The following is a 27,483-nucleotide window of genomic DNA, read 5'->3' as shown; positions in this document are numbered from 1 at the left end:
ATTCCCCATATAAATGCACAGTGGAACATACAGAATTATAGAGATCTGACTGGACAGTTCGTAGCGACACAGAATGAGATGTAGCGGTGGACACTGGACAGTTCGTAGCGACACAGAATGAGATGTAGCGGTGGACACTGGAGGAGCGCTGCTCGGCCTGTGGAGTCCCGCGCCGGACCGGTCCAGTTCTGAGCCGCGGGGGTCAGGCGGGGGCCACCTGAGCGGACGACACCACCGAGGACTGAGTCTTACTGGAGGCCATCATACTGGTCTCCTCCTCACCGAACGGGTTCTTTCCACAGCACACCGTGGTGAGCATGCAGTTCCTGAACTGAGCCAATGCAAACGCAGAGCAGCCGTTACTGTGGAGAATGTGCAGAGCTTTCTATAGAAACTAGGGCTGTTCAGTGTCAAACCTGGGACTCCCAATAATTGCATTAAAGTGTAATGGGTACTCTGTTTATTAGAACTGCTGTGTAAAATGGACAATTAACAAAGCTACAAATTGCTACAATTACAGTCCTAGACTCTGTCTAACCGGCAAATCTGGACTAGTACCCCAGTTGTAGTGTGGCTAAATATAAGTCTAATAGATTCCCTCTATTATATTTAAAACCAAACTATGAGGATCAAGGTCAGGTACTCTGACTATAGTGTAGTGTTTAACGTCTCATCTTCCCCTCATCCGAGCGTTTGAGATGTCCGACCTCCTCCACGGTCTCTAATGCAGACTATATGAGGAGCCATGTGGCGTTCCCAGCCACTGATATACAGTCACAATACTGCCCAATTATTCCCTCAACTGATGCGAGTCAAAAACACTGATCCATGAGTGTGTGTTGCTTGAATACACACAATAGTTAATTCTGCGGTGTGTTTAGAACAGTGTGCATCACGTGAGCATTTGGCAGACGTTTCATCCAACATAATTTACATTGCATTCAAATTGTTCATTTAATCTGTTCATGCATCCGCTGGGAATTGACCGTAAGGCCCTCGTGCTCTTGTGATGCTGAAGTATTGATGACCAACAACAAAGTAACGGGCAACATTGTGTCTAAAGTGTGTTATCATCAGTTGAACTCTACAAGCATAGAGGACCCAAAGCAACACAACATGATTTTGATGTAATTGGGCTCATGATCACTTTTTCAGCCCTAAATATAATATAATACACACATACAAGTATTAAATTGCGCGAGTCACAGTCTCACCTGTCTGTTGAGTATGATGTAGATGACCGGGTTGTAGAGCGCTGCACTCTTGGCAAAGAAAGCTGGTATCGTCATAGCGACAGGACCAAATTCAGTCCCCTGATTAGCAAAGATGTACCACGCCACACTAGCATACGGCACCCAGCACACCAGGAACGCAATCACCATGACAACCACCATACGCGTCACTTCCCGCTCAGCGCGCTGGGTCGTCTCTGATTCCTGCTGTTGAGCAGCAGCCTGTGAAAAATACATTACACAATTAGATTCTATATCAGATATTCATAGTCCTGATGCTGATTGGTACTATGTAGAAGCTGTCGAACAGCAGGAGAGGGCATCAGTCTGTGAGTGTTTACTTTTCTCAGTAGATTTTAGCGCGGTTCTTTGTTGCTAGGATACTTTGTTTTGTTTACTGTGTTTTACTCTGGTAAAACGCAAGGCCACACACGTGGCCTTTGTTTGTTTGTGTCGTGACTTGTGTTTCGCTTGGCGAAAGAGGAGGGCGTGGCCTACTGTATTCAACAACGAGATATTAGGCGTGTATAAATAGGTTAGTGCACCGCGGCAGCTGTGAAGCCCTCATCGTGTGAAGACCGAAGAGTGTAAAGACCAACAACTCTACCTGTGCGACTTCAAGGACGCCGGCAAGGCACTTGAGTATTACTTTCTCGTTATTTGTTTTATCTTCTTGTTTTTGAACTCAACGTTCAACTGATCTTTCTGTTTGTGAGCTCTCTTACACCATGTGTTTTATAATCCCTACTATTACTGACATGCGTAAATCCAATGTCACACGTCAGAGGCGGTACAATCCTAACAACCTGCGTACCCTTCCCATGTCTTCTAGTGCTATCTTCTCTTTTCCTATTGGTCTCTGGAATTGCCAGTCTGCGGTAAATAAAGCTGATTTCATTACATCTATTTCTAGTCATTCAGGTCTCAGCCTTCTGGCCCTGACTGAGACCTGGATCAGACCAGAGGACACAGCCACACCAGCTGCACTCTCCACTAACTTCTCTTTCTCACACACCCCTCGCCTGACTGGAAGGGGTGGAGGTACCGGTCTGCTCATCTCAAACGATTGGAAATTTAATCATTTACCACCTCTGTGTAACAACAGCTCATTTGAATCACATTCTATTACCATCACTAGTCCTATTAAAATCCATTGTGTAGTTATATATTGTCCCCCAGGTCAGCTTGGCAGTTTCTTAGAGGAGCTCGATGTCCTACTCTCATCCTTCCCAGAGGTGAACATCGTGCTAAACTCAGGGGTGCAGAGAGGAAGTGGCGCAAATCTAAAGATCATTCTGACCTTGGTCTTTATCAATCCCTCCTCTCTTCCTTCTCTGCTAACATATCTACTGCTAAAATGACTTACTATCACAACAAAATTAACAATTCTTCTGACTCTCGCATGCTTTTCAAAACCTTCTCCTCTCTTCTTAACCCTCCTCCTCCTCCTCCTTCGTCAACCCTAACCACTGATGACTTTGCCACATTCTTCATAAATAAAACTACCACCATCAGCGGTCAATTTACCAATCCACAAACTGACACACATTTTACCAGCTAACACACACACTCTACCCTCGTTCTCCTTGCTTTCAGAGACAGAAGTCTCCAAACTCCTCCTTTCCAATCGCCCTACTACCTGTCCGCTTGATCCTATTCCCACTAACCTACTTCAAGCTATTTCTTCCTCTGTTATACCCACACTCACAAACATCATAAACACATCTCTTCACACTGGTACATTTCCCACAGCATTCAAGCAGGTTTGGGTAACCCCACTGCTTAAGAAACCCACTCTAAATCCAGCACATCTGGAGAATTACAGACCGGTATCTCTTCTTCCATTCGTCGCAAAAACTTTTGAACGAGTTGTTTTCAACCAGATCTCCTCCTTTCTTACGCAGAACAACCTCTTGGACAACAATCAGTCTGGCTTCAAAAGCGGACACTCGACTGAGACTGCCCTGCTCTCAGTAATTGAAGCTCTGAGATTGGCAAGAGCAGCTTCCAAGTCCTCAGTTCTCATCCTGCTGGATCTGCTGCCTTTGACACAGTTAACCACCAGATCCTCCTGTCAATCCTAAAGACGAAGGGCATCTCGGGAACTGCACTCCAGTGGTTCAAGTCTTATCTCTCGGGTAGGTCCTTTAGGGTGTCGTGGAGGGGTGAGGTGTCTAAGACCAACATCTAGCTACTGGAGTGCCTCAGGGCTCAGTGCTGGGACCACTTCTCTTCTCCATCTACATGACATCACTAAGATCTATGATTCAGAAACATGGCTTTTCCTATCACTGCTACGCTGATGACACACAACTCTACCTCTCATTCCAGGCGGATGATCCAACAGTAGCCGCTCGCATCTCAGCCTGACAGACATTTCTGGCTGGATGAAGGACCACCACCTTCAACTAAACCTTGCGAAGACAGAACTGCTCGTGGTCCCAGCTAACCCAGCACTTCATCACAACTTCACCATCCAGCTAGGCTCATCATCCATAACTCCATCGAGATCAGCCAGGAACCTTGGAGTTGTAATTGATGACCAATTGAACTTCACAGACCACATTGCTAGCACTGCCCGGTCATGCAGATTTGCCTTGTACAACATCAGGAGGATCAGGCCCTTCCTATCAGAGCTGCACAACTCCTTGTTCAGGCACTTGTTCTATCCATACTGGACTATTGTAATGCTCTCCTGGCTGGTCTCCCAGCTTGCACTGTCAAACCTCTGCAACTGATCCAGAAGCTGCAGCTAGAGTGGTCTTCAACGAGCCGAAGAGAGCACACGTCACTCCTCTCCTCACGAAACTGCACTGGTTGCCGGTTGCCGCTCGCATCAAATTCAAGTCACTGACGTTTGCCTACAGAACATCCACTGGCACTGCTCCCCTGTACCTGAACTCATTACTTCAGACTTATGTGCCTTCCAGAAACTTACGCTCTGCAAACGAACGGCGTCTTGTGGTGCCATCTCAAAGAGGCACTGGATCTCTCTCTCGGACCTTTACCATGACTGTTCCCTGCTGGTGATGATCTGCCTAACTCAGCCAGAGCCGCTGAGTCTGTAGCCATCTTTAAGAAACTGCTGAAGACACCACTTGATCAAGTAATACTAACACTTTCTCCTCTATTCTATCTTAAAAAATAAAATAATAATAATAAAATACTACGTTGGATTGTACTGTGAAGGGTTATAGCACTTACACACTGTTGTCCTACTGCTAGTTTAATTGCTTCTATTGTTCTCATTTGTAAGTCGCTTTGGATAAAAGCGTCTGCTAAATGAATAAATGTAAATGTAAATGTATTAATGTATTAATGTACTATGCTATAGTACCATATATGATTATGGTGTGAAACACTGGCTCATCATAACCCGAGTGTATATGTCAGGACTAGATCTTGTGGCCTTTATATAGAAATGGCTCAGTAAAAGCATTCCAGGACTGGATGGGTTATCAATTTCATGGATGTTAAAGATTCTTAATGGAACCATCAATGCCAGTAAAGAAGTTTTATTTTGTGCAATTGTGTAAATGGTCATCAAAACTGTTTGGTTTGCAACATTCTTTAAAAAATCTGCAGAAGAAAGTAAGTCATACAGGTTTGTAATGACAAGAGGACGAGTAGATGATGATATCATTTTTGTGTGAACCATACCTTTAAGTCCATTCTTCTCAATTAACCAATCAAATTACATTTGGCTGATCTGGTCAGAACACCTGTCAGGTGAACAACTAAATTATGCTGGTTATGAAAAATCTCTTATGAGTCCAATTAATTGGTCAGACGACCCGCATTTTTACAAGTTGACCCATATCTGCTGAATGCAATGTCCAGTCACCCATAGACATGACACACGTACACAGCAGAACATTCAGAGGGTCAGGCCCACGCTACAGTGCTGCTCATTCAGCCCGGCTTCCAGAGATGAAATATCGACTCGGTTTGTTTGAGAAAGGTCTTCAACGTGTTAAAATATATATATATATATATATCTGTTCTTCTAGCGACTATAGGTCACAAGGGTCATTGGAGCCAATAGTTTAAGTGACCATTTCCTAGCTAAAGTCTCTACTTTACTGTTAGATGTTAGATGTCCTTTTATTGAGAGAAAGAACATGTTATCTGGGTGTTTTGGGAAGAGTCTCCTGTTGATAGTTAGTGAGTGTGTGTGTGTGTGTGTGTGTGTGTGTGTGTGTGTGTGTGTGTGTGTGTGTGTGTGTGTGTGTGTGTGTGTGTGTGTGTGTGTGTCTTACCGCGCGGACAGTGCAGAGCAGACGACTGTAGCAGAAGAAGATGATCAGCAGTGGGATGAAGAAATGCAGGATGAACATGTAGATGACAAACGAGGTGTTGTTGATTTCCGGTTTGGGAGTGTAGTAATCTATTCCACAAGAGCACTGCATCCCCTCGGGAATATACCTGAACACACACACACACACACACACACACACACACACACACACACACACACACACACACACACACACACACACACATTCATCACAGCTGTGTTTATTAGGCTTGAATGCACTTTCAGATTACACTGTCGTGGGAAATTTAGTTAAAAATCAGTTTCTAAAGCTGTGTATTATCCTGAAAAGCGTGATCGATTACCTGGACCAGCCCAGTAGGGGCGGCACGGCGCAGGTGAGGGCCATGACCCAGGTGAAGCCCACTCCCATGATGGCGTGCTTCTCACCAAAACGAAACGTGCTCATCGGCTTACACACGACAATGTAGCGCTCAACAGCCAAGACCACCAGAGACCACAGCGCAATCTCACCTGAGAAACATAGAGAAGATCATGATCACTCAGTTGAGATTTGCTATATATTACATATAATAGTTGTGTAATTAACTTTTGCAGTGATATTGAGGATTATAAAATCTGTGTGGTTCTGGATTCAGTTTATTATACTTTGGTGTAGTGTATCACTGTCATAACTAAAATTACACAAATCATGGTTTAAGATTTTGGTCAATTTGTTTGAACTTAAGCGGTTACTTAACAGTGACGTAATACTTCATTTTTACTCCCCTGGTGTGCAAGACAAAAGCCACTGGGGCAAGGAAGGAAAATGTGATGTTGCATTACGGAGAACAAACCCTTTCACTTTTGACGTTGTATCAAAATGCCGACCTTGGGGGGCACGCTTGAGAGCCAATACCTCTGACGTATTCAGAAAAGGCCAATGGTATTGGCGTGTGGAATTTGCATGTCAGGACACGGCCCCAGACATACGGCTTTATAAGGCAAGCTGACAAACTTCAGCTTTGTTCTTTGGAGCCTAAGCCAGCGTCTCTTCACTTCGCAAGAGAACCGAATCCATTCACCTCTGCAACAGAGCATCTCCTGCTGGACTTCAGGACAATACAGCGGCCCTACTGGCAAAGGACACAAGAGAGCTGTCCCTCCAGCCAAGATGATAAAGGTCATTTACAAAAGTGCGACCAATCCTAGTTCTGGGAATGTTGAATCGGGCCCTGTGCAGTGTCCCATTCAAGAGGTTGATGAGGAAGCACATTCTGAAAGACGCGTACTTTTATGTTTTGATTCTTCCCAGTCACAGACCATTTCTATGATTCGCTTTTGAAGGTCATGCATATCAGCACAAGATGCTCCCCTTCAACTGTCCCTGTCTCCTTGTGTCTTAACGAAGCTTATTCCCACTACGGCAACTACCTCGACGACTAATCCTAGCTCACTTGCGTGAGTTGCTGTGTGCACACAGGGTCCTGGTCCTCGAGCACTTAGCCAGATTGGGACTTCGGGTCAACTGGGAGTACAGCAAGCTCTCCCCCATGCAGAGCATCTCTTTCTCAACACTATGCAGTCAGTGCTGAACTACTTGAGATTGTTCAAGCACAAAACAGTAGTTCCACTGAATAATATATGGCTTCCTCCGCTGCAGTCACGTCGCTGGGGTTGATGCATGTGAGACCGGTTCAGCATTAGCTTTAGACTCGAGTCCCACGATGGGCATGGCACTATATAAATCACCAACTTTTGAGCAACTTTTCGGCGCTCACGCTGATGATGTTGGCCCCTCCCTGGTGGATTCCCTGAGGAAGAACCTTCTTTCTCAAGGGCATGGCACAATCTGGCACCCGTGCCCATACCTCTGGGACCTTCACGTCTGGTCCCTGGATGGGACGAGGAGGAATTCAGAGGACTATCACCACTATCACAATGCTTCCCAACGTTAACAACCAGGTTTACTCATCATAAAGTAAAACTTTTATTGAGGAAAATCAAAAGAGGCTTATGGCTTGAGTGACCTCTCCCTAGAAGAGGTGAGATGGTCCTCGTGGTTGGAAGACCTGAGGTCCTTACCCTGGGCATTGGTCAGTTGCAAGTTAGTGTAGTTGCACTTGCGCAGTTGCTCAGTTGGCACATGGAGGCTTGCCCGCATTTGGACTGCCATGCCTTGTGAAACAGTTCATGTTGTGGTGTTTAGTATAGGGATCCCTAGTGTCAGTATTTCGACACAATGTCAAAAGTGACCGACATAAAGGGAACATCTCGGTTATTGACGTAACCATCATTCCCCGATGGAGGGAACGGATGACGTTGTGTCTCTCCTCTCAAAGCGTGAACTGCACCTGAGGGGTTAGAGATGCTGTCTCAGTTCCTCAGAACAAACCTTAAGTATGTGTGCAGCCGGCTCCTATATGTCCGGAGGCGTGGCCTTGCTTGCAAATTTCACACACCAATTGCATTGGCTTTTTCAGAATACGTCAGAAGTGTTTGGGGCTCTCAAGGGGAACGAGGGTTACACAAGTAACAGAGACGTCCTCCTAGACTACACAGTCCAAATATAATATACATTTATTGAACCGCAAAATCAGATCCAACCGTAAAGATACCGCTATATGAGAACAGACTCAAACTGACCACAGAATGTGACATGAAGTCATTATCTGCCTGGATGAAAAGCAATATTTCACAGCACTTATGTGTGAATCTCAGGATATGTGTGATCAGCTCATATTTCCTAAAAAAAAGAAGCATATATTTAACCTTGCTTTTCTTTATGCATTGTAACATTATTTACTGTAACTCATCACTATTTATTATTCTTTTTTGTAAACCACTGTAAAACAATTATTTAAAAAGCATGTTGAAAACAGTACAACAAACACTACCTGGATGTATAATTAGTTTTTGCATAATGGTAATTATTAGAGTTGAGGGTGAATTTTTGTGAGAATCACCGGTAACACTTTATTTGGCAGTGTTCGTCACGTTACATGTAGTTACTCTAGTAATAACTTTAAATGATGCATAATTTCATGGAACTAACCCTAACCCAAATCCTGAAGTACACGTGTTTAATTATTATTACTCAGTACTTAATGTATAATTACACTGTAACAGGTCACCTTAAAATCAAGTGACCTTGACCACCCATACTGTACATCACAGTACATGGGACTCCCAAGAATACCAAGTTTTTTTTAACATATCCCTATAATGCATTCCGATCCTTATTTGTTCATTGATGAACATCTCGAGCACTCGTTGGTTTGGTTTTCCCACGGCGATTGAGCGCACTTACCGCCCAGCGTGGCGAAGAAGCCCTCGATGTAGCAACCCGTGACCCCCAGGACGAAGTATCCGTGCAGGGCCGTGTAGAGCGTGACGGTGAAGCCGCCCACCACCATGAACAGGTCGGCCACGGCCAGGTTGAGCAGGATGAAGTTGAGGGGCGTGCGGAGCTTCTTGTGCTGCACCGTGACATAGAGCGTGAGGAAGTTTACAGGGAAAGAGGTTGCGATGAGGAAGAGCATATACGCGGCCAGGAGCGAGTACTTCCACGGCTCCGCTAGGTAATACTGCGGCTCCTCAAACGGGCTGCGGACCAAACCGGTCCTGTTGGACATCGGCACGTAGAAGTTCGGACCTTCCGTTCCATTCATATTCGGTTCACTGGTTAAGGATCAAGACAGGGAAAGTAGACAGGCGAAGCTGTAAAGCGAATGAAGTCCCTGAGAGCGAGCGAGAGATGTGCTGCCCGGAACTCAAGAGGCCCTCTTATATGAACCCCATGTGCCCAGATTAATGAGATTACAGAGAGGCCATGCAATTTGGAGGAATTGAGTTACGGGCAGATTGGGGTCAGAGAGGCTTGATAATCCCTGAAGGTAAACCGACTGTAAACACAGTAACACTTTCATTTTCCACCCCGTAACTTCAAATAAATAAATTCCAATGTATCTCTGAGTGCCCACAAAAACCGACTGGTGCGCTAAAGGCCGGTTCACTGCGACACTGGAGGTTTCGCTTCTAAATCCCATAGCAGGTTTGCTGATGTTTGTTGGAGTTCCACGAACTAGCCTTTAGACTTCAGAAACTTGCTCTGATCGAGTCACACGCACTTCAGCTATTACACTTGTAAGTGACATAAATGAGAAAAACAATGAATATTACTGAAATAATGCTGAATGGAAATAGGGAGCTTAAGTTCAGTGACTGAGTTAATTTATTAACTATCTTCTGAAATGATGATGTCTGTCATTTTAACAAACAGGAACATTTCAGAGCGAGACAAATCTCACAAAACATGTTTGTGCTCTTGGTTTCCCACCAAAAATTATATAAATTCCTAAAGGATGAGGACATGACGTTAGTTAAATGGATATTAATAGAGACTTACAAGATGGAAAATAACTTTGAGGCCAGAAAAAAAAAAGATAAATTGGTTCTGCATTCAAAACACTCAAGGAAATATTTCCAACAATAATCTTTAAAAAACGGTCATCTCCACTCAGAAGCAGCGAAAGATATAAAAAGAGCTCCTAGAATTCACTTAATTGTAGAACTAGAATGACTTCCATATTTTAAAAGACAATATATAAAAACACTTCAGCTCAACAGATAGGAAAACATGACAGCAATACACATTAGAGCATAAATATGAAATCTTTATTTGAAAGGACAGTGAAATGGAGTGAGCCGTGTGTGTTTGTGTAAGTGTGATAAGGAGCATGTATGGACACACACTGTAATCTGCTTTGGCCGGTTGATCCCGGTAATCCTATCAGAGCTGCGCTGAGCTGGCATTTACTGACGGATCCTGATCAGACCGAGCTCGCGCACATTCAGCACACGCGGATGAGCTAGCTGGGCTCATCGATGGGTCTGCGGCAGTACACACACACACTAGCCGCTGGGCTCATCGATGGGTCTGCGCAGTACACACACACACACACACACACACTAGGCGCTGGGCTCATCGATGGGTCTGCGGCAGTACACACACACACACACACACTAGCCGCTGGGCTCATCGATGGGTCTGCGGCAGTACGGGCAGCAGTTGTGCTGAAGAACCAACAGCTCGTAGTCCTCACTGTGAAACATCTTTGGAAAAGACAACAGAATGCAAATCAAACTTCACAGATAGGGAACAGGCCGAACACATGAAGCCTGTGTGTGTGTGTGTGTGTGTGTGTGTGTGTGTGTACCTGGAAGCAGGACGGACACATGGTGATGCTGACGTCGGGCAGCAGGGATCGGTAGTACTGCCAGCTGAGAGGTTTGGGCCAGCGCTTGATCAGAACATCTCGCCTGGACATGGACCTCAACACCGGCCGACTCACGACCACCGGCACGAACTCCCGGCCACCCTGCTGTCAATCACAGCACACCGAGAAGAGTCAAGTCACCTTCATTTATATAGCGCTTTTAGCAATAGCATCAGACATCATCACCCACAGCCAAGCCGACAGGAACGCTCTCTCAAACTTATGAACAAACGTTCTTCCAGTAACGCTAATAAAACGCTCGTTCAGTTATCTGGTCTTTAATAATGCCTCAAAACATTATATACAGTGGGGGAAATCACCTGCGGATTTTGTAAGTTCGCCGACTTACACAGAAATGAAGGGTCCATCATTTTTATGGTAGGTTTATTTTAACGGATAGAGACAGAATATAAATGACAGAATGTAAACTGATTAGCATTTGATCGAGTTAATTAAGTATTTGATCCCCAACCAACCAGCAAGAATCCTTCCTCCCACAGACTGGGCATGTGCCCATGTGGAACACAGACTAGTCCCGTCACTTTAAGAAGTCCTCCTAATGTCCTAATGTCCGTGGAGTGGGCATCCTCTTCACCACATGGGCAAGACCACAGAGACGCCACACGTCAGGGACAGGACTGTGGACTGCACACGGCTGGAGTGGCCTACAAGACCATCAGCAAGAAGCTTGGGGAGAAGGAGACAACTGTTGGCGTGATTATTCAGAAATGGAAGAAATGCAAAATGAAAAATCAATCGCCCTCGGTATGGGGCTCCATGCCAGATCTGGCCTCATGAGTTAAGGATGATCAAGAGAAAGGCGAGGGATCAGCCCAGAACTGCACGGAGGAGCTTGTTAATGATCAAGGCACTGGGTCACAGTCACCAAGCAAACATTGGTAACACACTACGCCACAGTGGACTGAAGTCCTGCAGCGCCAGCAAGGTCCTCCTGCTCCAGAAGGCACATGTACAGGCCCGTCTGAAGTTCGCCAATGAACATCTAATGATTCACAGAAGGCTTGGGAGAAAGTGCTATGATCAGATGAGACCAAAATTGAGCTGTTTGGCATCAACTCAACTTGTCATGTTTGGAGGATGCTGACTATGAGCCCAACAACACCATCCCTGCGGTCAAGCACGCGGTGGACACGTTATGCTCTGGGCTTCTCTGCTAAGGGTACAGGACGACTTCACTGTATAGAGGGGCCAACGGACGGGGCCATGTACCGTACAATCTTGGACGAGAACCTCTCTCAGTCCCTCAGCCAGAACACTGGAGACGGGTCGCGGATGGGTCTTCCAGAACACTGGAGACGGGTCGTGGATGGGTCTTTCAGAACACTGGAGACGGGTCGCGGATGGGTCTTCCAGAACACTGGAGACGGGTCGCGGATGGGTCTTCCAGAACACTGGAGACGGGACGTGGATGGGTCTTCCAGAACACTGGAGACGGGTCGTGGATGGGTCTTCCAGAACACTGGAGATGGGTCGTGGATGGGTCTTCCAGAACACTGGAGACGGGTCGTGGATGGGTCTTCCAGAACACTGGAGACGGGACGTGGATGGGTCTTTCAGAACACTGGAGACGGGTCGCGGATGGGTCTTCCAGAACACTGGAGACGGGTCGCGGATGGGTCTTCCAGAACACTGGAGACGGGTCGCGGATGGGTCTTCCAGAACACTGGAGACGGGTCGCGGATGGGTCTTCCAGAACACTGGAGACGGGTCGCGGATGGGTCTTCCAGAACACTGGAGACGGGACGCGGATGGGTCTTCCAGAACACTGGAGACGGGTCGTGGATGGGTCTTCCAGAACACTGGAGACGGGACGTGGATGGGTCTTTCAGAACACTGGAGACGGGTCGCGGATGGGTCTTCCAGAACACTGGAGACGGGTCGCGGATGGGTCTTCCAGAACACTGGAGACGGGACGTGGATGGGTCTTCCAGAACACTGGAGACGGGTCGTGGATGGGTCTTCCAGAACACTGGAGATGGGTCGTGGATGGGTCTTCCAGAACACTGGAGATGGGCCGTGGATGGGTCTTTCAGAACACTGGAGATGGGCCGTCGATGGGTCTTTCAGAACACTGGAGACGGGTCGCGGATGGGTCTTCCAGAACACTGGAGATGGGTTGTGGTCGGGTCTTCCAGAACACTGGAGATGGGTCGTGGATGGGTCTTCCAGAACACTGGAGATGGGCCATCGATGGGTCTTTCAGAACACTGGAGATGGGCCGTGGATGGGTCTTCCAGAACACTGGAGATGGGTCGTGGATGGGTCTTTCAGAACACTGGAGATGGGCCGTGGATGGGTCTTCCAGAACACTGGAGATGGGTCGTGGATGGGTCTTCCAGAACACTGGAGATGGGTCGTGGATGGGTCTTCCAGAACACTGGAGATGGGTCGTGGATGGGTCTTCCAGAGCACTGGAGATGGGCCGTCGATGGGTCTTTCAGAACACTGGAGATGGGCCATCGATGGGTCTTTCAGAACACTGGAGATGGGCCGTGGATGGGTCTTCCAGAACACTGGAGATGGGTCGTGGATGGGTCTTCCAGAACACTGGAGATGGGTTGTGGTCGGGTCTTCCAGAACACTGGAGATGGGTCGTGGATGGGTCTTCCAGAACACTGGAGATGGGTTGTGGTCGGGTCTTCCAGAACACTGGAGATGGGCCATGGATGGGTCTTCCAGAACACTGGAGATGGGTCGTGGATGGGTCTTTCAGAACACTGGAGATGGGCCGTCGATGGGTCTTCCAGAACACTGGAGACGGGTCGTGGATGGGTCTTCCAGAACACTGGAGACGGGTCGTGGATGGGTCTTCCAGAGCACTGGAGATGGGCCGTCGATGGGTCTTTCAGAACACTGGAGATGGGCCATCGATGGGTCTTTCAGAACACTGGAGATGGGCCGTGGATGGGTCTTCCAGAACACTGGAGATGGGTCGTGGATGGGTCTTCCAGAACACTGGAGATGGGTTGTGGTCGGGTCTTCCAGAACACTGGAGATGGGTCGTGGATGGGTCTTCCAGCACACTGGAGATGGGCCATGGATGGGTCTTCCAGAACACAGGAGATGGGTCGTGGATGGGTCTTTCAGAACACTGGAGATGGGCCATCGATGGGTCTTTCAGAACACTGGAGATGGGCCGTGGATGGGTCTTCCAGAACACTGGAGATGGGCCATCGATGGGTCTTTCAGAACACTGGAGATGGGCCATCGATGGGTCTTCCAGAACACTGGAGATGGGTCATGGATGGGTCTTCCAGCACACTGGAGATGGGCCGTGGATGGGTCTTTCAGAACACTGGAGATGGACCGTGGTCGGGTCTTCCAGAACACTGGAGATGGGTCGTGGATGGGTCTTCCAGAACACTGGAGATGGGCCGTGGTTGGGTCTTCCAGAACACTGGAGATGGGTCGTGGATGGGTCTTCCAGAACACTGGAGACGGGTCGTGGATGGGTCTTCCAGAACACTGGAGACGGGTCGTGGATGGGTCTTCCAGAGCACTGGAGATGGGCCGTCGATGGGTCTTCCAGAACACTGGAGACGGGTCGTGGATGGGTCTTCCAGAGCACTGGAGATGGGCCGTCGATGGGTCTTTCAGAACACTGGAGATGGGCCATCGATGGGTCTTTCAGAACACTGGAGATGGGCCGTGGATGGGTCTTCCAGAACACTGGAGATGGGTCGTGGATGGGTCTTCCAGAACACTGGAGATGGGTTGTGGTCGGGTCTTCCAGAACACTGGAGATGGGTCGTGGATGGGTCTTCCAGCACACTGGAGATGGGCCATGGATGGGTCTTCCAGAACACAGGAGATGGGTCGTGGATGGGTCTTTCAGAACACTGGAGATGGGCCATCGATGGGTCTTTCAGAACACTGGAGATGGGCCGTGGATGGGTCTTCCAGAACACTGGAGATGGGCCATCGATGGGTCTTTCAGAACACTGGAGATGGGCCATCGATGGGTCTTCCAGAACACTGGAGATGGGTCATGGATGGGTCTTCCAGCACACTGGAGATGGGCCGTGGATGGGTCTTTCAGAACACTGGAGATGGACCGTGGTCGGGTCTTCCAGAACACTGGAGATGGGTCGTGGATGGGTCTTCCAGAACACTGGAGATGGGCCGTGGTTGGGTCTTCCAGAACACTGGAGATGGGTCGTGGATGGGTCTTCCAGAACACTGGAGATGGGTCGTGGATGGGTCTTCCAGAACACTGGAGATGGGTCGTGGATGGGTCTTCCAGAACACTGGAGATGGGCCGTGGTCGGGTCTTCCAGAACACTGGAGATGGGTCGTGGATGGGTCTTCCAGAACACTGGAGATGGGCCGTGGTCGGGTCTTCCAGAACACTGGAGATGGGTCGTGGATGGGTCTTCCAGAACACTGGAGATGGGTCGTGGATGGGTCTTCCAGAACACTGGAGATGGGTCGTGGTCGGGGCTTCCAGAACACTGGAGATGGACCGTGGTCGGGTCTTCCAGAACACTGGAGATGGGTCGTGGATGGGTCTTCCAGAACACTGGAGATGGGCCGTGGTCGGGTCTTCCAGAACACTGGAGATGGGTCGTGGATGGGTCTTCCAGAACACTGGAGATGGGTCGTGGTCGGGTCTTCCAGAACACTGGAGATGGGTCGTGGATGGGTCTTCCAGAACACTGGAGATGGGTCGTGGATGGGTCTTCCAGAACACTGGAGATGGGTCGTGGATGGGTCTTCCAGAACACTGGAGATGGGTCGTGGATGGGTCTTCCAGAACACTGGAGATGGGTCGTAGTCGGGGCTTCCAGAACACTGGAGACGGGTCGTGGATGGGTCTTCCAGAACACTGGAGATGGGTCGTGGATGGGTCTTCCAGAACACTGGAGATGGGTCGTAGTCGGGGCTTCCAGAACACTGGAGATGGGTCGTAGTCGGGGCTTCCAGAACACTGGAGATGGACCGTGGTCGGGTCTTCCAGAACAATTGGAGATGGGTCGTGGATGGGTCTTCCAGAACACTGGAGATGGGCCGTGGTTGGGTCTTCCAGAACACTGGAGATGGGTCGTGGATGGGTCTTCCAGAACACTGGAGATGGGTCGTGGTCGGGTCTTCCAGAACACTGGAGATGGGTCGTGGATGGGTCTTCCAGAACACTGGAGATGGGTCGTGGATGGGTCTTCCAGAACACTGGAGATGGGTCGTGGATGGGTCTTCCAGAACACTGGAGATGGGTCGTAGTCGGGGCTTCCAGAACACTGGAGATGGACCGTGGTCGGGTCTTCCAGAACACTGGAGATGGGTCGTGGATGGGTCTTCCAGAACACTGGAGATGGGCCGTGGTTGGGTCTTCCAGAACACTGGAGATGGGTCGTGGATGGGTCTTCCAGAACACTGGAGATGGGTCGTGGTCGGGTCTTCCAGAACACTGGAGATGGGTCGTGGATGGGTCTTCCAGAACACTGGAGATGGGTCGTGGATGGGTCTTCCAGAACACTGGAGATGGGTCGTGGATGGGTCTTCCAGAACACTGGAGATGGGTCGTGGATGGGTCTTCCAGAACAAAGCTTTCTCCACCAAGTACTAAATAATGTTTTGCTTGAGGATCAGATACTTATTTCACTTACTGAAATGCAAATCAATTTATAACCTTTATATAATGTGTTTTTCTGTATTTTTTGGTTGATATTCTGTCTCTATGCGTTAAAATAAACCTACCATAAAAATTAGACCCTTCATTTCTTGTGAAGTGGGCGAACTTCCAAAATAAGTAGCGGATCAGATAATGATTTCCCCCACTGTATATCATTCATGGAACATTTTATTTCTGAAACATTTAGTTGGACGTTCATTTTTTATGTGAATGCTAGTTTCAGAACATTCAGAGAACATTCAAAAGTAACGTTTCCATAACGAATGATGAAATGGAATATTCCCATGAAAGGAGTAGTTCATTTCAGAATTAAAATTTCCTGATAATCTACTCTCCTCTACGTCATCCAAGATGTCATCTTTGTTTCTTCAGTGGAAAAGAAATGAAGGTTTCACATTTCACAGAAGTGCATCACACTAATGAAGGAACACCAGGAATGTGTATTTATGAAAAATTAATCTGTTAGTTATTCACTTCAGTCCGTCTCACCTCAAAGCTGAGTTTGGCTGTAAACGGGTCGTCCTCGGGGTCTCCAGTCCCATCATCCAGCTTCAGACACTGGGATTCTGACACACACACACACACACACACACACACACACACACACACAAATAAACTAATAAAACAAAATGGTACAATAAAGTGCAGCACAAGCAATGACTGCGGTAACTTTAACAATTGAAAGGATACTATGACAAAGATATCGCTTTCCTTATTCAAACTGATTTCCCTCATGAATATATGATTGGATGGATGGATGAATATGTATATATATATTGTGACGGAACGGCTGCCCCCCCCCCTCGCCACCCTTCGCCAGGTCCCGCTGGCAGCGTGTGTGATTGGAGAGGAGGGCGCTGAGGAACTGGCGGTGGGTGATGAGGCACAGTTGACGAATATGAAGCGTCAGAAGCGGAGCGCCTCTCCTCTCCCCGTGCTGGTGTCCTCGCGGGTCCAGGAGTCGCCGGGATCATGTGTGCCGCCACTGTCAGAAGCGGAACGCCTCTCCTCTCCCCGTGCTGGTGTCCTCGCGGGTCCAGGAGTCGCCGGGATCATGTGTGCCGCCGCTGTCAGAAGCAGAGCGCCTCTCCTCTCCCCCTGCTGGTGTCCTCGCGGGTCCAGGAGTCGCCCGGATCATGTGTGCCGCCGCTGTCAGAAGCTGAGCGCCTCTCCTCTCCCCGTGCTGGTGTCCTCGCGGGTCCAGGAGTCGCCGGGATCATGTGTGCCGCCACTGTCAGAAGCGGAGCGCCTCTCCTCTCCCCGTGCTGGTGTCCTCGCGGGTCCAGGAGTCGCCCGGATCATGTGTGCCGCCGCTGTCAGAAGCGGAGCGCCTCTCCTCTCCCCCGTGCTGGTGTACTCGCGGTACCAGGAGTCGCCGGGATCATGCGTGACGCCGCTGTCAGAAGCGCAGCGCCTCTCCTCCGCCCCGTGCTGGTGTCCTCGCGGGTCCAGGAGTCGCCCGGATCATGCGTGCCGCCGCTGTCAGAAGCTGAGCGCCTCTCCTCTCCGCCGTGCTGGTGTCCTCGCGGGTCCAGGAGTCGCCCGGATCATGCGTGTTGCCACTGTCAGAAGCTGATCGCCTCTCCTCTCCCCGTGCTGGTGTCCTCGCGGGTCCAGGAGTCGCCCGGATCATGCGTGCCGCCGCTGTCAGAAGCGGAGCGCCTCTCCTCCGCCCCGTGCTGGTGTCCTCGCGGGTCCAGGAGTCGCCCGGATCATGGGTGTTGCCGCTGTCAGAAGCTGATCGCCTCTCCTCTCCCCGTGCTGGTGTCCTCGCGGGTCCAGGAGTCGCCGGGATCATGTGTGCCGCCACTGTCAGAAGCTGATCGCCTCTCCTCTCCCCGTGCTGGTGTCCTCGCGGGTCCAGGAGTCGCCGGGATCATGTGTGCCGCCGCTGACAGAAGCGGAGCGCCTCTCCTTTCCCCGTGCTGGTGTCCTCGCGGGTCCAGGAGTCGCTGGGATCATGTGTGCCGCCGCTGTCAGAAGCTGAGCGCCTCTCCTCTCCCCGTGCTGGTGTCCTCGCGGGTCCAGGAGTCGCCGGGATCATGTGTGCCCGTCGCCCGGATCATGCGTGTTGCCGCTGTCAGAAGCTGAGCGCCTCTCCTCTCCCCGTGCTGGTGTCCTCGCGGTCCAGGAGTCGCCCGGATCATGCGTGCCGCCGCTGTCAGAAGCTGAGCGCCTCTCCTCCGCCCCGTGCTGGTGTCCTCGCGGGTCCAGGAGTCGCCCGGATCATGCGTGTTGCCGCTGTCAGAAGCTGAGCGCCTCTCCTCTCCCCGTGCTGGTGTCCTCGCGGTACCAGGAGTCGCCGGGATCATGCGTGCCGCCGCTGTCAGAAGCTGAGCGCCTCTCCTCCGCCCCGTGCTGGTGTCCTCGCGGTCCAGGAGTCGCCCGGATCATGCGTGCCGCCGCTGTCAGAAGCTGAGCGCCTCTCCTCTCCCCGTGCTGGTGTCCTCGCGGGTCCAGGAGTCGCCCGGATCATGTGTGCCGCCGCTGTCAGAAGCTGAGCGCCTCTCCTCTCCCCGTGCTGGTGTACTCGCGGTACCAGGAGTCGCCGGGATCATGCGTGCCGCCGCTGTCAGAAGCTGAGCGCCTCTCCTCCGCCCCGTGCTGGTGTCCTCGCGGGTCCAGGAGTCGCCGGGATCATGTGTGCCGCCGCTGTCAGAAGCGGAGCGCCTCTCCTCTCCCCGTGCTGGTGTCCTCGCGGGTCCAGGAGTCGCCCGGATCATGTGTGCCGCCGCTGTCAGAAGCGGAGCGCCTCTCCTCTCCCCCGTGCTGGTGTCCTCGCGGGTCCAGGAGTCGCCGGGATCATGCGTGTTGCCGCTGTCAGAAGCTGAGCGCCTCTCCTCTCCCCGTGCTGGTGTCCTCGCGGGTCCAGGAGTCGCCCGGATCATGTGTGCCGCCGCTGTCAGAAGCTGAGCGCCTCTCCTCTCCCCGTGCTGGTGTACTCGCGGTACCAGGAGTCGCCGGGATCATGCGTGCCGCCGCTGTCAGAAGCTGAGCGCCTCTCCTCTCCCCGTGCTGGTGTCCTCGCGGGTCCAGGAGTCGCCGGGATCATGTGTGCCGCCGCTGTCAGAAGCTGAGCGCCTCTCCTCTCCCCGTGCTGGTGTCCTCGCGGTCCAGGAGTCGCCCGTATCATGCGTGCCGCCGCTGTCAGAAGCTGAGCGCCTCTCCTCTCCGCCGTGCTGGTGTCCTCGCGGTCCAGGAGTCGCCGGGATCATGCGTGCCGCCGCTGTCAGAAGCGGCGCGCCTCTCCTCTCCCCGTGCTGGTGTCCTCGCGGTCCAGGAGTCGCCGGGATCATGCGTGCCGCCGCTGTCAGAAGCGGCGCGCCTCTCCTCTCCCCGTGCTGGTGTCCTCGCGGTCCAGGAGTCGCCGGGATCATGCGTGCCGCCGCTGTCAGAAGCGGCGCGCCTCTCCTCTCACCGTGCTGGTGTCCTCGCGGTCCAGGAGTCGCCCGGATCATGCGTGCCGCCGCTGACAGGGGTAGAGAGGACAAGCCGCCGCCCGCGCCTCAGACCGAGAGAAGACACCGGCCCTAACCTGGACCCGTCTCTTCACTACCCGTCTCTTCACGACCCGTCTCTTCACTACCCGTCTCTTCATTCCCTGGCACGACGAGGACACCCCCCTTTTGTTTTAACAGTTTATTTCCCCCATTTTTGGACATTTTATGTTTATTTACTTTAATAACAGGGTTTCTGCAGGGTTTAGTTAGTCAAATTTAAGACTTTTTAAGACCTTTTTATGACCATTATGATTTAAATTTATGACCTACACGAACTACGAAAAATAACTTTTATATTAGTCGATATAGATAATTATCTGGATAAATGTCAAATCTTTATTTCTTTCAAGTTTAAAGGCATATTTTTGCTCCTAAGTGAAAGTTGTAGAGTGTTAATTGTGGTTTTAAACTACTCTTTATTGTCAGAACATATCATGACAAACACTTGCCAAACAGGGGAACAAATCACAAATCTAAGGTAGAACATTCAAACATTTGACATTAGGTCCTTAACAAAATAAATATCTTTATTGGAAAACTAATTTCTTAGTTTCTGCATGTGCTAATGGGGGTCAAGTCTTGAAACACAGGTTTGTGTTGACTGATATCTTCATGAAATGTATGAAAAACAGTAGCCTAAATACATTATTAAATACTGTAATTATATTCCATTAGTCCTTTAATACTTTGTCTACAATAATAATATAATACAATTCAATATGTATATTCCACATGGTGCAGTTAATATTAATAGGCTAACGTTATAGTAAATCCGTGGTAAATGATGGGAATGTGTAGCATCTAGACGGAAAAGCTTTAGACTGTATCGCTGCGCTCAGTGTTTCTCCTGTTCGTCAGCGCCGCTTCATCTGCCTTTAAACCGGTTTAAATCACTGAGACACTTCACATACACATACAGTTCTTCACTGAATTCAAGCGCTTCTCACTGGATCTCGGGACAGAGGCCGATCAGAGTAAACGCGTCTGCTGAAGTGAGCTCGCGCTGCGCTGCCGTTTGGACTTTGAGCCGAGCGGATAAACGGTCCGTGTGGCGCGCGGTTCAAATTAGTTTTTCCGTTCCGCTTTTGCCGCATTTAACATTATGTCGCCAGCGCATTTTCGGGAACCAATGAATGAACGTGGCTAAATGTAATTTATGACCTTGTACGGAAAATCCAGACATTTTATGACTTTTTATGACTCCGCGGACACCCTGTAATAAATGCCTCTCTGTGGCCTGACACCACTCCTGTCGTTTGCTCCTCCCGCCACAATATGATATATGTATATGATATATCTGAGGTGATGTTACCTCCGCTGCTCCTCTCCACACGGGGCACTTCCAGGTCGATCAGAGACACGGCCTCCTCATCCGAGATATCCTGCTCCAGGTAAAACTCCACCAGCGGAAGAACCTCTGAACACACACACACACACACACACACACACACACACACACACACACACACACAGAGACACACACACACGCACACACACACACACACAGACACGCGCACACACACACAGAGACACACACACATGCACACACACACACAATGAAGTCTAACTACAGGTTCTGAAGAGGATCTCATCCATGTTTGACCAACACTGTGTGAAGGTTTGCCAAAACACACACACAAACCTAATGAGTGTGGCAGAGTTCATGAGGTTAGACCAGACGGTCGACTAAAGGCCAGAAGAAACAACAGACTGCCCAACAAACAGACCCTGATATTCTACGGTTCAGGCATTCCTGCTTTCTCAGCGTGTGGTGGACACCTCCGGTTCTGATTGACAGGTACACGGCTCACCATAGGAGGAGGCAGAGAAGATGAACGGCTGTCTGCAGTTGATGCAGGAGTTGCCCTGGTTATTCAGCAGCGGGTTGTTGGTGGAGCAGCGGAAACACATCGGGATCAAATCCTGCAGCAGACACAAGCTTTACCAACAGGCACAGCTTCAGTACACAGCAGCAACACACACACACACACACACACCTCGCTGTAACACACACACACACACACACACACCTCGCTGTAACACACACACACACACACACACACACACACACCTCGCTGTAACACACACACACACCTCGCTGTAACACACACACACACACACCTCGCTGTAACACACACACACACACACACCTCGCTGTAACACACACACACACACACCTCGCTGTAACACACACACACACACACACACACCTCGCTGTAACACACACACACACACACACACCTCGCTGTAACACACACACACACACACACACCTCGCTGTAACACACACACACACACACACACACACACACACACCTCGCTGTAACACACACACACACACACCTCGCTGTAACACACACACACCTCGCTGTAACACACACACACACCTCGCTGTAACACACACACACACACACACACACACACACACACACACACACACACCTCGCTGTAACACACACACACACACACCTCGCTGTAACACACACACACACACACACCCCGCTGTAACACACACACACACACACACACACACACCTCGCTGAAACACACACACACACCTCGCTGTAACACACACACACACACCTCGCTGTAACACACACACACACCTCGCTGTAACACACACACACACACACACACACACACACACCTCGCTGTAACACACACACACACACACACACCTCGCTGTAACACACACACACACACACACACCTCGCTGTAACACACACACACACACACACACACACACACACACACACCTCGCTGTAACACACACACACACACACACCTCGCTGTAACACACACACACACACACACACACACACCTCGCTGTCCCGGTAGGGTTTGGAGCGCACCGTGAGGCAGCTCAGCTCCATGCTCTCCTGGTAGCGGGACGGGATCTTCAGGCCCTGCAGCTTCTCGAAGGCGTGCCGCGCGACTTTATACGCTCCCAGAACCTTACTCTGCTTGGCCAGAGCGTACAGTGTATCTCTGAGCCGCACGTCAAGGACACACACTGCGATTTACCAGAAGAGTTCTCTCACACCTGCTGGTCAAACCGATAAAGCGCTGATTGTCGGAGATTTTAACATTCGCGTAGATCAGGGGTCGGCAAGCTTTTTGTCATGAAGTGCCATTTTTAAGTTCATCATTGTGCCATAATGTGCATGTGTGTGTGTGTGTGTGAGCGTGTGTGTGTGTGTGTGAGCGTGTGTGTGTGTGCGTGTGTGTTTGTGTGTGTGTGTGTGTGTGTGAGCATGTGTGTGAGCATGTGTGTAAGCATGTGTGTGTGTGTGTGTGAGTGCGTGCGTGCGTGCGTGCGTGCGTGCGTGTGTGTGAAGGATACACTTTGGAGATGCCCATGGGAACGTCTCTGGTCAGGTTGTGGAAGAGAAAGCGAGAGATGTTGAAGAGGATCTCTGGCATGTTGGAACTGAAGGGCTCCGACTGAAACATGAACATCATCAGAACACACACTGATCCTGTCACACTCGTCAGCACACACTGATCCTGTCACACTCGTCAGCACACACTGATCCCGTCACACTCGTCAGCACACACTGATCCCGTCACACTCGTCAGCACACACTGATCCTGTCACACTCGTCAGCACACACTGATCCCGTCACACTCGTCAGCACACACTGATCCCGTCACACTCGTCAGCACACACTGATCCCGTCACACTCGTCAGCACACACTGATCCTGTCACACTCGTCAGCACACACTGATCCTGTCACACTCGTCAGCACACACTGATCCTGTCACACTCGTCAGCACACACTGATCCTGTCACACTCGACAGCACACACTGATCCTGTCACACTCGTCAGCACACACTGATCCTGTCACACTCGTCAGCACACACTGATCCTGTCACACTCGTCAGCACACACTGATCCTGTCACACTCGTCAGCACACACTGATCCTGTCACACTCGTCAGCACACACTGATCCTGTCACACTCGTCAGCACACACTGATCCCGTCACACTCGTCAGCACACACTGATCCCGTCACACTCGTCAGCACACACTGATCCCGTCACACTCGTCAGCACACACTGATCCCGTCACACTCGTCAGCACACACTGATCCCGTCACACTCGTCAGCACACACTGATCCCGTCACACTCGTCAGCACACACTGATCCCGTCACACTCGTCAGCACACACTGATCCCGTCACACTCGTCAGCACACACTGATCCCGTCACACTCGTCAGCACACACTGATCCCGTCACACTCGTCAGCACACACTGATCCCGTCACACTCGTCAGCACACACTGATCCCGTCACACTCGTCAGCACACACTGATCCCGTCACACTCGTCAGCACACACTGATCCCGTCACACTCGTCAGCACACACTGATCCTGTCACACTCGTCAGCACACACTGATCCCGTCACACTCGTCAGCACACACTGATCCCGTCACACTCGTCAGCACACACTGATCCCGTCACGCTCGTCAGCACACACTGATCCTGTCACACTCGTCAGCACACACTGATCCTGTCACACTCGTCAGCACACACTGATCCTGTCACACTCGTCAGCACACACTGATCCTGTCACGCTCGTCAGCACACACTGATCCTGTCACACTCGTCAGCACACACTGATCCTGTCACACTCGTCAGCACACACTGATCCCGTCACGCTCGTCAGCACACACTGATCCCGTCACACTCGTCAGCACACACTGATCCTGTCACAATCGTCAGCACACACTGATCCTGTCACACTCGTCAGCACACACTGATCCTGTCACACTCGTCAGCACACACTGATCCTGTCACACTCGTCAGCACACACTGATCCCGTCACACTCGTCAGCACACACTGATCCTTTCACACTCGTCAGCACACACTGATCCCGTCACACTCGTCAGCACACACTGATCCCGTCACACTCGTCAGCACACACTGATCCTGTCACACTCGTCAGCACACACTGATCCCGTCACACTCGTCAGCACACACTGATCCTGTCACACTCGTCAGCACACACTGATCCCGTCACACTCGTCAGCACACACTGATCCCGTCACACTCGTCAGCACACACTGATCCCGTCACACTCGTCAGCACACACTGATCCTGTCACACTCGTCAGCACACACTGATCCTGTCACACTCGTCAGCACACACTGATCCTGTCACACTCGTCAGCACACACTGATCCTGTCACACTCGTCAGCACACACTGATCCCGTCACACTCGTCAGCACACACTGATCCTGTCACACTCGTCAGCACACACTGATCCTGTCACACTCGTCAGCACACACTGATCCAGTCACACTCGTCAGCACACACTGATCCTGTCACACTCGTCAGCACACACTGATCCTGTCACACTCGTCAGCACACACTGATCCCGTCACACTCGTCAGCACACACTGATCCCGTCACACTCGTCAGCACACACTGATCCCGTCACACTCGTCAGCACACACTGATCCTGTCACACTCGTCAGCACACACTGATCCTGTCACACTCGTCAGCACACACTGATCCAGTCACACTCGTCAGCACACACTGATCCTGTCACACTCGTCAGCACACACTGATCCTGTCACACTCGTCAGCACACACTGATCCAGTCACACTCGTCAGCACACACTGATCCTGTCACACTCGTCAGCACACACTGATCCTGTCACACTCGTCAGCACACACTGATCCTGTCACACTCGTCAGCACACACTGATCCTGTCACACTCGTCAGCACACACTGATCCCGTCAAACTCGTCAGCACACACTGATCCCGTCACACTCGTCAGCACACACTGATCCCGTCACACTCGTCAGCACACACTGATCCTGTCACACTCGTCAGCACACACTGATCCTGTCACACTCGTCAGCACACACTGATCCTGTCACACTCGTCAGCACACACTGATCCTGTCACACTCGTCAGCACACACTGATCCTGTCACACTCGTCAGCACACACTGATCCTGTCACACTCGACAGCACACACTGATCCTGTCACACTCGTCAGCACACACTGATCCTGTCACACTCGTCAGCACACACTGATCCTGTCACACTCGTCAGCACACACTGATCCCGTCACACTCGTCAGCACACACTGATCCTGTCACACTCGTCAGCACACACTGATCCTGTCACACTCGTCAGCACACACTGATCCTGTCACACTCGTCAGCACACACTGATCCTGTCACACTCGTCAGCACACACTGATCCCGTCACGCTCGTCAGCACACACTGATCCTGTCACACTCGTCAGCACACACTGATCCAGTCACACTCGTCAGCACACACTGATCCTGTCACACTCGTCAGCACACACTGATCCTGTCACACTCGTCAGCACACACTGATCCTGTCACACTCGTCAGCACACACTGATCCTGTCACACTCGTCAGCACACACTGATCCCGTCACACTCGTCAGCACACACTGATCCTGTCACACTCGTCAGCACACACTGATCCTGTCACACTCGTCAGCACACACTGATCCTGTCACACTCGTCAGCACACACTGATCCTGTCACACTCGTCAGCACACACTGATCCAGTCACTCTCGTCAGCACACACTGATCCTGTCACACTCGTCAGCACACACTGATCCAGTCACTCTCGTCAGCACACACTGATCCTGTCACACTCGTCAGCACACACTGATCCTGTCACACTCGTCAGCACACACTGATCCCGTCACACTCGTCAGCACACACTGATCCTGTCACACTCGTCAGCACACACTGATCCCGTCACACTCGTCAGCACACACTGATCCCGTCACACTCGTCAGCACACACTGATCCTGTCACACTCGTCAGCACACACTGATCCTGTCACACTCGTCAGCACACACTGATCCTGTCACACTCGTCAGCACACACTGATCCTGTCACACTCGTCAGCACACACTGATCCAGTCACTCTCGTCAGCACACACTGATCCTGTCACACTCGTCAGCACACACTGATCCAGTCACTCTCGTCAGCACACACTGATCCTGTCACACTCGTCAGCACACACTGATCCTGTCACACTCGTCAGCACACACTGATCCTGTCACACTCGTCAGCACACACTGATCCCGTCACACTCGTCAGCACACACTGATCCTGTCACACTCGTCAGCACACACTGATCCTGTCACACTCGTCAGCACACACTGATCCTGTCACACTCGTCAGCACACACTGATCCTGTCACACTCGTCAGCACACACTGATCCTGTCACACTCGTCAGCACACACTGATCCTGTCACACTCGTCAGCACACACTGATCCTGTCACACTCGTCAGCACACACTGATCCCGTCACACTCGTCAGCACACACTGATCCTGTCACACTCGTCAGCACACACTGATCCTGTCACACTCGTCAGCACACACTGATCCTGTCACACTCGTCAGCACACACTGATCCCGTCACACTCGTCAGCACACACTGATCCAGTCACTCTCGTCAGCACACACTGATCCTGTCACACTCGTCAGCACACACTGATCCTGTCACACTCGTCAGCACACACTGATCCCGTCACGCTCGTCAGCACACACTGATCC

General features: G+C 50.8%; 2 protein-coding genes across 5 annotated transcripts in view; both read right to left on the bottom strand.

Moving 5' to 3' along the window:
- Positions 1-202: 202 nt before the first annotated feature.
- Positions 203-9,173, bottom strand: exorh (extra-ocular rhodopsin; the record flags this gene model as incomplete). Its single annotated transcript, XM_079638157.1, has 5 exons — positions 8,798-9,173; positions 5,853-6,021; positions 5,492-5,657; positions 1,215-1,454; positions 203-331 (listed from the first exon to the last, which is right to left on the bottom strand). The coding sequence occupies exons 1-5, from the start codon at positions 9,156-9,158 to the stop codon at positions 203-205; spliced, it is 1,065 nt and encodes a 354-aa protein (XP_079494283.1). The 5' UTR covers positions 9,159-9,173.
- Positions 9,174-10,144: 971 nt separating this feature from the next.
- Positions 10,145-27,483, bottom strand: part of ift122 (intraflagellar transport 122 homolog (Chlamydomonas)) — a 65,624-nt gene continuing 48,285 nt past the window's right edge. The window contains exons 23-30 of one of the 4 annotated variants that reach the window (XR_013800545.1): positions 23,259-23,359; positions 22,738-22,903; positions 21,728-21,839; positions 21,229-21,333; positions 16,906-16,982; positions 10,707-10,871; positions 10,452-10,602; positions 10,296-10,402 (exon numbers count right to left, since the gene is read on the bottom strand). Coding sequence is in view for 3 of the 4 variants with exons in the window: in XM_079638149.1 (XP_079494275.1) it covers positions 10,513-10,602; positions 10,707-10,871; positions 16,906-16,982; positions 21,229-21,333; positions 21,728-21,839; positions 22,738-22,903; positions 23,259-23,359 (816 nt within the window). In the remaining variant the exon portion in view is untranslated. Of the gene's footprint in view, positions 10,603-10,706; positions 10,872-16,905; positions 16,983-21,228; positions 21,334-21,727; positions 21,840-22,737; positions 22,904-23,258; positions 23,360-27,483 lie in introns of all 4 variants that reach the window. The other 3 variants (XM_079638149.1, XM_079638150.1, XM_079638151.1) reach the window with 3 other exon arrangements.

This window comes from Phoxinus phoxinus (assembly GCF_949152265.1).
Source record: "Phoxinus phoxinus genome assembly, chromosome: 15".
Classification (NCBI taxonomy): Eukaryota; Metazoa; Chordata; class Actinopteri; order Cypriniformes; family Leuciscidae; genus Phoxinus; species Phoxinus phoxinus.
The sequence above is the reverse complement of the archived record's forward strand: the minus strand, read 5'-3'. Positions and strand labels throughout refer to the sequence as shown.